Source organism: Manacus vitellinus, unplaced genomic scaffold (genome assembly GCF_001715985.3).
Source record: "Manacus vitellinus isolate BGI_N305 unplaced genomic scaffold, ASM171598v3 scaffold_3_pilon, whole genome shotgun sequence".
NCBI lineage: Eukaryota > Metazoa > Chordata > Aves > Passeriformes > Pipridae > Manacus > Manacus vitellinus.
The window spans coordinates 8,007,378-8,020,825 of record NW_021940535.1 but is presented as its reverse complement, the minus strand read 5'-3'; the positions used below and the strand labels follow the sequence as shown (position 1 = coordinate 8,020,825).

The 13,448-nt window shown below is 37.5% G+C and overlaps 1 protein-coding gene across 1 annotated transcript in view; it reads right to left on the bottom strand.

Annotated features, from left to right (window-relative positions):
• Positions 1 to 13,448, bottom strand: part of ELMO1 (engulfment and cell motility 1) — a 314,729-nt gene that overhangs the window by 141,042 nt on the left and 160,239 nt on the right. The window contains exon 16 of the mRNA XM_018075779.2: positions 12,804 to 12,912. Within this exon, the coding sequence (XP_017931268.1) occupies positions 12,804 to 12,912 (109 nt within the window). The remainder of the gene's footprint in view (positions 1 to 12,803; positions 12,913 to 13,448) is intronic.

The following is a 13,448-nucleotide window of genomic DNA, read 5'->3' as shown; positions in this document are numbered from 1 at the left end:
AAAAAACCAAAACAAAAAACACTCCAAAACCCCAAACAACACCAAACAAAGAAAACCCACCACCAAACAACAACAACAAAAAAATCCCCACCCAACGAAACCAACAACCAAACCAAAACAACTCCAACAAGGTACGTCTCCTCTCCACCATTTTAGTGGCATTTCTGAAACGCCTTTTATCAATTCCAAGTCTTTGGTACTTAAATGTTCAGAAAAATATAAAAGTTAACTACGAGCTAATTTCATCTCCCTAGCTTCCTACAATTACCCTTAAAGGCCATTTGATTTGATAATAAATTCACTATGATATAAAATTTACATAATGGTTTTTAATGATTTATTAATATGTAAATATTAGGAAAAAAGACTGAAAACGCAATTCAAATGTTCCTAAAACATGAAGATATGCTATTTAAAAATGGGGGTGGGGTGAATCAAATGGAACCTCATCATTGCACAAACAAAGCACAGCCAGAGAACAGGCTGAGCTCTAGACCACCTGCACTGCAAATCCTGAAGCTGTGCTAGGTATTTGCGAACCCCAAAATGTATAATTTTGAAATCCAAGGAAATTATTATTAGAAATTATTACAGGTACTTGTCACTATTCTGAAGGGGAAGGAAATGAAAGGCATGGATGATGGGTCCTCTGTTGGAAGCTGAAGGAAGAGAAGAATTCCAGGACGTGTTTCCATGTATCTGCCCGTAAAGCTCAAAAATATCCCACAAATAATCTTCAAGACTTTTAATGCCTTTAAATATATCACACGAACAAAATACTATCAAAGGTCAGTGATCCTTTGGACCTTCCACATGACAGCCTTCTAACAACCCTGATCATAGATTAATATATGAAAAGGCAGTGAACTTTCTTGACTGGAAATACACTGGACTCCAGGATACTGATTTAGGCAAAGACTACCAGCATCTAAGCCCTTAGCTGCTATCAGGGCCGTGAGTTCCAACAGCACTCTGCAACTGGTCATTGCAGGAATTGCTCCAGTCTCATCACAAGTTCCTTACAAAACTTATTTGGAAAAAAAGGCAATAAAGTAAAAATACTGTCCTTAATGTTTGAAATCTTTTTAGAATAGAAGATTCACTATTTTTCATGGTAATGGTCAGTTTGCATTATTGCTCCACTCTTTGATAGCTGCAAAACTGTCACCTCTGAAACCATGAGGGTTTATGTTTCATAAAAAAAACAGAAGGGGAGGGAGAATGGACGATTTCCATTTTTACCTGTTAAGTCTCATAGAAGATTTTTTTTAAAGGGTCCGAAAGGAGGCATTTGTTGGTTTTGGGGCATTTTTTGTTTCAAGTCAAGATTCATATTTTTATATTTCAAAGTATAAAAATCAAAAGCCTAATTTAAAAGTAATTGTAGCCTGATTAACTAATAAATATGGGACCTAGACAGACATACTCAAACCTGTACTCTGTAGAAAACCATTCACTTCTTTACGGTCTCTTTTCATTGGCACTGGCTCCGATAACTTTTTCCTCTTCCAAAATGGTTTCATCTATTTTGATAACACCCTCTGCCTTTAGTAGACACTCATGTGTTATGGCTCAGCCAACTCTTTGCCTGTTTAAGACTTTAAGAAACTGCTTAGGTATACCCCCTGAAGTCTCTTTAATGTCTCAGGTAAGGTTTGCTACCACTCTAAAAACACAAAATTAATAACAACTGAGCTATTCACTGTGATACTGTTCAGCCTGCAACCTGGAAAATGAAAGTCTCCAGTTCTGTGACCTCTATCTACCCCATGGCAAACCTATGCTGAATTCTATTGGGTTCAGTCCTGTTTGGTAGAGCTAAACAATGTCCTGTCATTGACTGGGATGAACAAATTCTGTGCCAGATACCAAAAACTATGGAGACCTAAATATATGAAGGACAAAATATATTATCAATATTAAGACAAACACAAGTGAAACATATAGTTATAAAGCCATTTGCTGTGCTTTCTGGTTTTGTGAGTTCAGTGCTTAATTCTCCTTGAGTGCTTACAGAGGCCCAAACAACAAACTATCAGAGATCTTACCTCAGAATTTTACTATGCAAATATTTTGTACTAAGGAGTTGCAAACTTAAAAATGAAATACAGCCAGTCAAAGCACAATAAACGCACCAAAGGACTTACGGTCCACCAAAAGAAAATTCATTGCTAAAAAGCTTAAGAGACTCAGTGTTACGCAAACAATCTCTTTCACACTCAAATGTACACAAACAACCAATTATTTGCTATGTCTCCATAACCTACTTCAGATGAACAAAGAGTTCAACACTTTTTCTTAGCTCCTTATCAGTCACTTCATACATGCCTATAGCTAACATCATTATGCTGTTTTTTTAAGTATCTGTCAGCAAGAGGGTCTTTGATGTGGAGACAACAAATCTGGATAGAGCTGATGGATGTTTTAAGCCCTTTCGTAAAGGTTTGATAGAATAATTAAACGGCTGCTCTGTAGTGGTAATTAGGGGAGAAAATAGAGCCACAAGCCAGTTTGGGGAATTATTAGCAAGTAACTTAGCAAGCTGTGCACATATAAAACACAAAGGCTCAGGAAAAATAAACTGAGAGCTTAGTCCTGAAAGAGTGGGAACCTAGAACTGCTGGAGGCCTTAGGTCTGTTACTACACAGCATTTGAAACTGCAAGAAAAAGAATAAAATATGTGTACAAACTTCAGTAACAAATAAGGCATAAAGGAAAAAACAGGGGTATATCTAACCTGAGCCGCAATTTTTTCCTTTAAAAACAACTTGGAAAGATCCAGAAGGAAGTCTCAGCTCTGTGTCACAAGGACATAGTAAATTAAAAGTTATTTAGTGGCAGCTAACAACTCTTCTGTTGGAAAGCATTTACATAGCTAATAATTCTTCATAGAGAGCTCCATTTTGTTCCAATATCCCCAATATATGAAATAAAAAATCGTGGGAGCCTAACTTAACATGACAATCTGGCTTCAGAGACAAAGACCAAGCGTCTGTATCGGTGCTTGCATTCGTGTCTCCTTATTAATAACCTGCATACTGTGATAAGCTCCTGGAGTAGACAGCATATAATTATATTCCTTTAATGATTTACCAGCATACATAGGTACACAACTAGTGCAGACAAAGAGTGCAGGTCTAAGTGGTTCAAAAACTGGTGAGCGGGAATTATAGGAGACTGCTATTTCTGAAAGGTGCCCTGAGAGCACATATGGACCTCCTGACACACTAAGGAAAAATATGAGAGGAATTGTATGCCCTTGAAAAGAACTAAGGTCATTATTTTCAAAACTCTCATTGAATAACAAAATGGAAAGTGTAGCTAAGTTAGCTAAAAATGAGCCAGTTGTGCCATCGCTTACATTTCCAATACCTCAAGGAGTGATGTGACATCCTTATGTAAATTTTTCTAGGAGGTCCCATTTCACTTCCTCGCTCCACCCAACAACACTACATTACAATTACAGTTGTTTTAATGCCATAAGCCAATTCTCTGAGCTTTGTGGAATTCCTCTCCCAAAATCAAGTCCCCTCCTCTCTTCCTCACTCTCAGGTATTTAAAAGTTACACTGAAGTTATTTTTTAATTCACAAAAGAAAGCCATGACAAAACTTCAGCACAAGGAGACCAGAAATGTTATGAAACAAGAAATTAAATTCCTTCTCACATATAAAAGAAACATGCCACGAAAATTCATTCATGACATTTAAAGATTTATACATAGTTTCTGCTAATCCAGGAATATGGAATGCAACATGTGGAGTAAAGAAATAAGGCTGAAAGGGGAGTTTCAAGAGTGGATGCATTCACTTTTTAAATGCTTCTTCATGGAACAGAACAAAATATAACACTGCAGACTCCTGTTTTCATTTTACTTAGCCAGCACTACTAAAAGCTGTTGCTGAATGTGAACATCTCTAAGGGCTGTGAAAGAAAGGTCTGAGGGTCTACAGTTTTTTCCTGCTCCTGTTCCAGCTAATCTATGCTTCTTCAAGAAGGGTAAGTGAAGTTTAATTGTTCAAAGCTAATTTTTCTTAAGATTTTCATTAGCAAGCATTTTGACAGAAATGAAAGTGATGGATGGTATTTCAGCACACACATAACATCAGTAATCCAATGTTAAAAATCTGTGTCACCTTTTCACAAAGCTTCAGTGCTTCAGATTACTCACCATTACTGTTATGTTTATTTGCAAAGAAGAGTTTGACTGGTAAAGACTTACAACTAAGTACATTAAGGGCAATTGTTTTACAATTAAATACTTAGAGGGGATGGCAAATAATTTAAAGAAAATTTATTAAGATCTCAGGCTCTCATTTCCATTGTTTTAATTTTTTTTATCAACTCTTAGAAGAAAAAAAAAAAGGAACGATTCATGGCCAAGTATAACCTCTCCACGAAAACTGTTTTTCCACCATTTTCAAGTAGGTATATGATCAGTCAGTTTAAACTAGCTTTCCTCAGTATTGTGTGGTGTCAAAATTTATGTACAATTATATGACAAAACTTAACTAGTCTCTGCTTTGATGTTTGGGTTTGTTCCCCCTGAGAACACCTGCATTCACTAAGCAACAGAAGGAGCTTTAGTGGCTACCTGGATAAACACAAACAGCATGTTTACAGTGCACAATTCATGGCTGCAGAAGCAGCATGAGTTAACCAGAGAAAAGTTTCAGACCAACACCACTAAGCTGTACTCAGTGCCTGCCTTACCCCTGGTTAGTACTGTATCAGGACATTCTACCTAGGCTTCTCTGTCAGAAATCTGGCAATTTGAATTTGAAATGTTTGTAAAGCTCAGAAGCTCCCTTCAAAGATTCAAATTTTAAAACGATACCTAGTTTACTTAGAATAAACAAAGCTTAAAACTCTAAGAGAATAGAGCTTTCTATTCAATAGCAACCCAGGAATGCCTCCAGCGCCTTTCACCTATCCATGTAGCTTCCTGTGCAGGGATGATCTGGAACAATTAGTGGTACATTCACTATCTCAGAGCCAATCCAGTAAGGGGTTGTTAAAAGAAATATTCAGATGCTCAGTGAAAGGAATATTTCTAGCCTTTGCAAGTACAATCTGGTCTCAGGAACTACAGGAATTAGCAGTCAATGCTGTTCTCATTTCAGCAGAGATCCTACTAATACAATTGTCCTCAAACCCCCAAAATCACTCTGCCTTTCTTCTGAAGAAGTGCACCTCCTCACTTGCAACACATCTTATTTCCACCCTAAAAATTCTTTAGCTTTGCCAATACAAACATTTATGGAATATACAAAACAACATTAATATACACTCAAAGTTGCCATTAAAACAATACTGGGATTTTATGCATTGTTCAATTCTATGTACAATTCATTAAGCAATTATATGCATCTTTTAAAAGGAGCAGCTGCAAAATTTCCAGTCTGATGCGCCACAGTGCTGTGAAACCATAAGAGCTAACTTCAGATTTGAAGTATAGCTTGCTGCAAAATACAAGAGATTTTGGCTGCTTTTAGCAAATCTATATTTATAAAATATTACCATAAAATGAAATTAGGAGGTCCAGAATGGATTCCAAGATTATTCTTTTCTTAATTTCAATCTGCTCAGTATTAAACTGTTCATGAACAATGACTAGCCTTTAAAATGTACAGAAATTGTTCTAGAAAAGCAACAAACATTTGGCTACGTCTCATCTCTAAAGCTCCTTCCTTCTGCAGCTTTGGAAGTGAACTTTACAACCCTGAATTTTATTACAAGATTTTGTCTACTGCTTCCTTCTTCAAGCCACGATTAGAATCACAGAATCATTTAGGCTGGAAAAGACCTCTAAGCTCATCAAGGCTAATCATAAATCTAACACTGCTAAGTCCACCACTAAACTGTTTCACAAAGGGCCACATTTACACATCTTTTAAATACCTCTGGGGACAGTGACTCAACCACTTCCGGGACAACCTGTTCCAATGTTTGGCATTGCAAGAGGGAAGTCTGTTGTATTTTTATCTTCTTGGGAAACCAAGAAGTTCTGTGGAATGCACCGAATGAACTCTCCAAGCTCAGAAGAGATGCAGAGTTTTCAAAATGGGAGATATTTTGAAGATTTTATTTTATCCGTACTTTTTCCTATGGCAATAAACATATTTTAATCTATGTAAGCTGATTTGTATGGCAATAATCCAAATTATTTTAATAATTCTTGTTTACTGTCATATCTGCCCAGACTTTACATTATCCACTATAGCTTATTAAAAAATTTCAAAAATCCTAGAATGGTGTTCCAGTAATCACAGTAAAACAAATTATAGCTGTTATTCTACCATGCCATCAGATCTGCCAAAGCTACAGTTTCCATTAACCATGGGAAATCAACATCATGATTTTTTTCCTCCTCTCATCATTCTTCAGTTCTCTGTTCTGTTAGTTCCCTAGTTCAGCACCCTTACAGCTACTGCCTAGACTTCACCCCAGTTTGAACTTATTAGTTTTTTACTTCCAGGTTTTGATTCTTGCTGTCTGTTTCAATACCAGATGAAAGAGTTCTTCACACTTAATGAAGCCACCTCTTTGTTGTCTTTTGGATACATTACTCATTTTCTAAAAAAAAATAAAAAAAATCCCTTACATTTACATCTCTTTCTTACCCTTAAGTGTTTTTAAGTTGCTCTCCCTGCATGATGCTCTTTATTAATAATAATAATGTTGAAAATTGAGTAAAGGTAACTTTAAAGAAGCTAAAGAATCCTGCACCAAATAAGATTAAGCACTTCGCACATACAAAACTAGCTATGATCCCTGCTCCAAAGAGATCAAAGAGCAGACATATGACTGCAGAGAGTAGGTAAAAACACTGAAGGATACTAGACAGCTGTCTAGCTAACTGACCCAGAAGCCAACACTCTACCAGCTTTGAAGCCAACAGTACTATGTGTAGAAAGTAACATTCCTAAATCTGTCTCACAGTGACTCAGAGGTAAAAATGAAACATCTTGCTCAAAAGGTGTCTGCAGCTCCGTTGCTCATATTCTCACAGATTGCAGTAGATATTTTGTAGAGAATTCACAGTTTACCATAAGCATGAAGAGATTGAGTCTTTTTAGAGCAGGAAGAGGTTAATTGCAAATAAATTAGTATCTCTCCAGAAAAAGAAAGTTTCATTTTGTCTCTCCTGAGGGATTGTGTCAGCAAATAGGAGAGGACTGTTTGATAAAATAAGATTCTGCTATCATACAAAAGAAAAGTACAGTTTAGAGTACTCAGCAAGTTGTTAGTTTTGCATCAAGGACAAGAATATTTAATATCCCTATTAGTCAGTAATGGCTATTTTGTTAGTAACGTTTCCAAAGGAAGCCCTAAAACTCAAGATAAATATGGGTTATCTTCGATATTCGTCCCATCCCCTTCACTGTTACTGATTTTCAAATATTGATTATCGTCTAAGATTGGTTTAATTTTTGCCGTGAATGGCAGCTATCTGGTGTGGTGATGGTTTGGGCAAGAGGATAAAAAAAGTGGATATGTAAGAATGAATGCAGTAAAAAGCTAAGACAAAGGAGGTTAGAAGTCTTTTTAATTATTTTATTGTATCTATGACGAAACAGAAAATTGCTACCTTTCATAAAATACCTTTTTGGCCAGAAAAGTTTTTCAACTTCCTAACCAACATTCCCTGACTTGTAAAATGCTTCACTCTCCAGAAAATGAAATTACAAGAAGAAATGCCAGAACAGTAAAAATAATCTCTTATTTTATTTATTACTTCTGGTGCTTTATTCTATTTAAACTTAAGAGAAGGACAAGGAAGAAGAGCATAAAAAGGCAATTAGCTTTCAAGCAAGGGGAAAAATTTTAAAATATGACATTCAATTATAAAAATATTGAGTTTGCTGTAGCAAAAGGAAAATCAAACCACACAAGCCCTCAGGTCTGGAATGCTGATCCTGCAGTGACCAATATGCTCCCAGGGAAAGGACAACAGAAACAACTTACACTGCACACTATGGATTGTGCAATACAGAGGAAAAATTGTGCAAACACGAAAAAGTGCTTCCTGACCCTTGCAGCAATCAGCTTACTCCTTGAAGCATGAGATTTGATTACTTTCATCTCAGCGGGCACAACCATGAATATCACTGTATACCTCCTAATGTCCAGCACATTCTACTTGATGAAGGGATAACAAGGTAAGAATTTCTAGATCACTTCAATTGCAACCTGGGCGATAACTGCAATGAGATATCTATAGCAAAAGCACGCACAAACAGCATTATAATACACTTGCATTTCAATCTCCTCTTTTGAGGAAAAATAATCCTGTAAATTAGCTTAAGTCTAACAAATCCCATGGCCATTAAATTCCCCATGACAGAGAAGCGAAAAACAAACAAACTAACAAAAAACCAGTGAAGATGTTTTTCTGATAAAAGCTTCAAGACAATCCATATATAAGTATCTGACATGTAGCATATACCCCTGTGGTCTGTCATAAAGCTTAAGCGCAGATTTGTGCAAAAGCCCCTGAACACCCCCATCAAAACAATCAAATATGAATATTGTCAGTTGAACATCTGTGTCCTGCTCAAAAACGCACTGAAAAATACTTGCAGTCTGACATGCCTTAACTACAGAATAACTTAAGGCATGCAATGATATTGGTTTATAACATCTTTAGACTACTGCTCTGTTGGTAGCACTGTCTTTCCTCAGTGCACACAGCACTAATTTATTGTTCCCCTATCAGATACAAGCCTCGACACAGCATCAACACTAAACAATTTCAGTTGAACCTGTACAGAAAGAATGCAACAAATCTGGGAAGTTGTACCAATTCTGCATAAAGCAGGTAACATGGTCAAGTACTTTTCCCACCAGGGATAAGAGTTTTATGGGGTTTTGGGGGTAGAAAGTGTCATGTGCTGAGCAGAAGTACAGAGAACTGGTCAGTGTAGGCACAGATCAGAGAGCATTAGGGCTACTTATGCAAAACAGTGAGCTCAGATTCTTACTTATAACAAATACTAGATTTTAACCAACTCTTAATCTCCCATTAAATTTACTAACTCCAGTTCCAGAAGGTCAAAGGTACTTTGGAGCTTATTTTTAATTTTTACATTTATCTGCAATGTTACCGTCTCCCAGCAAAGCCGGCAGTCTGTTAAGTAGGTATTCCTTCTCCCCTAAGCATACATGTTATTTACTAAAACTTGAATAAGAGGGAAAGTGGAGGTTACCTTAGCTTTCATAGATACTAAGGAGGACATATGGATGGCCTGACCTTTTCTCCTCTTTGTAAACTTGTCAGTGTACCAGGGACGAGGAGTGTCAAAATGCCTTACCCCAGAAGGCAAGGAGGATTGACCACTGATTAAGAGTGTTCCTGTTTGATGTCAGCTCCAAGACGCACAGGACAAGAAAGAAAGTCCTCTTGTTAACAAAGGATGTTATTACTGCATAAAATCAGAATTACCATAATGTTTGCTAAGGTGAGTGGCTGGGCAAGTACTCATTAAAGACATTCTGTTCAATGTCTTTTTAACAGCATCAGTAGCACAAGACTAAAAGATTTATAGTTAAATATCCCACTCTTTCCTGATTCAGAGAGTTTACTGAGGAGTCTTATGGATGTGTTTCATTCTAACTTCCATGTTACTAAAACACTACACCAACCTTCCTCTTAAGTTTTAGCTCCTCTACTCTGCAAGTCCACCTCTGTAAAGGAGTTACCATATGCTCAAATCACAGCTTGCATTTGAGCTTTCTTTACTTACAAGATCTAAACATACACTTAAATGTTTTGCTGAAGAAGAGATGAATTTCCAAGTCATGAACATTTTGGAACCAAAGTCAAAGAACTAAGTCCACTACCTGGATTTGGGGAAATACAAAAGTAGAAGAGCTGGCATGCCTTTAACACTGTCTTTTGAGTCCTTGCTGGGATGAATGTGTGTTTGAAAGGACCAAAAAGAAATGGTAAAATGCCTTCTTGTTGCCCAAAGGTATTTAATACAGTGTAGCAAGGGGAATATAATCAGCATTAAAGTGCTCTTCATAAATAATGGACAGTCTGGCTGCTTTTATCTACTCTGCACTTTAAGAAAGTTTCTATTGCTGAATATTTCATGAGCAAAAGGTCATTTATTGTGGCTACAATTCAGAAACTGTTAGAAAAAATTTCTGTGTTGCAACACAATAATAGTGAGTTTTGAGTATCTGAAGAAACATGGGCAGGCAAACTACATATTTTGAAACTACCACATACAAACGAACAGGAACATCTTTGCCCTGAACTGTAACTACTGATTTTTAAGATGCCCAATCCTATTCAGCAATACAGCACTTAATCTCAAGTGAAGAACAAACTGGAATGTACGCTTTCCTGAGATGTCAGTTCTAGTTTGCATTTCTTAACAAAATATACTGCTGATCACAGGTCATTAAAGATGTGCATCTGTGAAGCAATTTTCAAGAAATCTGCTCTCTGCACATTATTTAAAGGTTTGTTTCAGTACAGCCTTTTAAAATTACAATTAGAGTTCCACATAAACAAAACCATTAAGGAAACACACCCGCAAACAGGTGAATTGTCAAGATGAGTTAGAAGCAACCTTAGCTCTGTCCCCTGTGAATATAAGGCTATGAGGCAATCTTATTGCCACATCCAGAGACAGATGCTCTGTGGGTGTAGATCAGCACGACTTTAAAGAAGTCAGTCTGGCTACACCTGGTTTCTATCAACTGAAGCACCAGTGCACTTCTCCTTAACCTTCTACAACGTCACACGCCCATGAATGACCACCATGGGAGCCTGCTGCACACCAGCACACCGAGCATGCCAGTGACTTGCAGCCTCAATAACATCAAAACAAAGTGGCTTCAGAACATTAACAGCTAACATCTCTAAGCCAGGCCTTTCCTTGGGGAACTTTTCAGTTTTCTTTCTAATCCCACACTTCCAAACCATTGAGCTACTCTAAAACAAACAAACAAACAAACCCCCCCAAAGAAACCAAAAACCACACACACACACACACACACACACACACACACACACACACACAAAACGCATAAAACCAAAAAAACAACCAAAAACCCAATCCAATTATTTTAGTCACAGTCCCCACTTTTAAAAAACAGATAAGGAAAAAGTTAAAACATGAAAGGAGCTATCAGCAGAAGTTAGAAGCAATCAGGACATACAGTACCATAAATGGCAAATCACCTACATACAGCCCTCTGCACACAGACAACAAACCTGTCTGTGGCAAAAGAGGTTTATTTATTGAGTGACTTCTTATGACACAGCAAGGAAGAGTCTGAGACACCACCTCTAGATCAATCATCTTTCTTAGCAACAAAGTACAGTGTAAGTCCCATGGAGTGATGGGACGTACATTAAAACACTATGCACAAAGCTGTACTTTGGATTTCAGATATTTTTCTGTGCATTTGTAAAAATAAAATTGATCTTTAGCACTTATTTCAAATAGGCTTACAGCTTTGTTGAGATGATATGTCCCTCCTACATTTACCAGCAGAAAAATTCAGACAGATCTGTCATGCGTGATTTGGCATTAGACACCTCAACTGCAGCAGTAAGGTTATTTTAAGGAGTCGTGTCTGCTACAGTCTGAACCTTACACAACACATTACTATAACCATACATCTAAAACAGTTGCTAAACTTTTTATTTATAGACATAGTGAATGTGATCCTTAATGACTCTGGTTTACTTAGGAGGGTATTCAGCGGTAAACATCATCTCATTTATCTGGATCTGTCAGATATGAACTGTCAATTTGGAAGCTGCAAGAAATGCACAGGTTTCACCCTGGCCCATTGCACAAAGGCAGTTTTTTCCTTTGGTCAATAAATTCTCTCAAAACACTGCATTTAAAAGCTTCGAATGTATCAACCAAATCATACTTTTAAAACAGAACTTTTGATGCCTGTTGCAGGCATCAAGAACCACTGATACCTACAGGATTTCTTGCTGCCTTTTACACTGCACTTCTCTCATTACATTTCATGGACTCGGGTGCAAAGGTAAAAGAAAAAGATTAGTGAAAAAAATTCGAAAGGAACACGTCTCTGAGGAAAGCAAGGACTCCCAGTTGTGCCCCCTGCTTGTGCAACAAGAAAAGGAAGCTCATGGTAGCGTTTGCCAAAACAGATTGCAGGCTGGATCCAAAACATTATTGATGGGTAGCTGAAGTTTATACCTATCAATAGAGTTTAACACCAACACTCTAGACTAATGAAGATACAGACATGTTCTTCTGTTTGATAGTATCTAATAATTTGTCAAGGGACTGTAATTGAAGCCAAAGACAGCTTATTACTCTGTATTAAAATACAGTATTTCATATCACACTGTTAGAGTAAATGATGCATCTATCATCTGGCATTTAGATAGAGCTTTAGATATCTAAGAGAAAATGGGATGTGTCAGTTTAGATGAGCAATCCCACAAAAAATGACTATGATACTCATACAAAACCAACCTATGGAATAGGTTATGGAATGGAACAACCATGAAGTCTCCAACATCAAATCAACAGATGGGAAAAGAACTGACTTGTCCAGAAATGATGCAATTGCCCTGCTTCATACAGGAGAGAGTCAAAGAACAAGTGTCCATTTCCCCTACTCCACCCTCATCCTTGGTATGCCACAAAGTAGTAAGAGACAGAAAACAGACATAGTCATTGTGAATGCCAGCGTTCAACTAAGAAACACTTATCAGAAGAAAACTCTTGCATTGAAATAAACTTCAGGTATCACTCAACTCACTGCATGGTTCTTAGAGATCAAACAGGTCAACTTACGTAGCTCTCCTACTTTCAGTATTTCGCACAGCATCTTTGTCAGCTCAATGCTACTTCGGCCAAACGGGCACTCATGTTTGTCTTCTCGACTGCTGTTTTCCAGGACAATCTGAAGGTGGAATCAAACCAGAAAATAATCAGTTTGAAGAATCCATGAGTTGAAACACTATCCACCCCATCCAACATTTACAAGATACACCAAACTGAATTTAGGAAACTATATGTGGAGGCTCTGTTTTCATAGACCTTAGCCTTCCCTGCAGCTAAATAACCTATGTCATTTATGTTACGGCTTCACACTGAAAGAGAAGAGGTTTCAATCAGATATTAGGAAGAAATTCTTTACTACAAGGGTAATAAGGCACTTGCACAGGTTGCCCAGAGAAGTTGTGGATGCCCCACCTCTGGCAGTCTTCAAGACCAGGTTGGATGGGGCATTGAGTAACCTGGTCTAGTGACAGGTGTCCTTGCCCAAGGCAGTAAGGTTGGAACTAGATAACCTTAAATGCCCCTTCCAAACCAAGCTATTCTATAATTCTATGTCTGAGGCAGTCAGCAACACATAAGCAGTGCTGGTCCATGACCAACTGGGAAGTTTTGCCATTGCTATGCACTGTTGATGTTCTGCACCACCCCTGGCTTGGA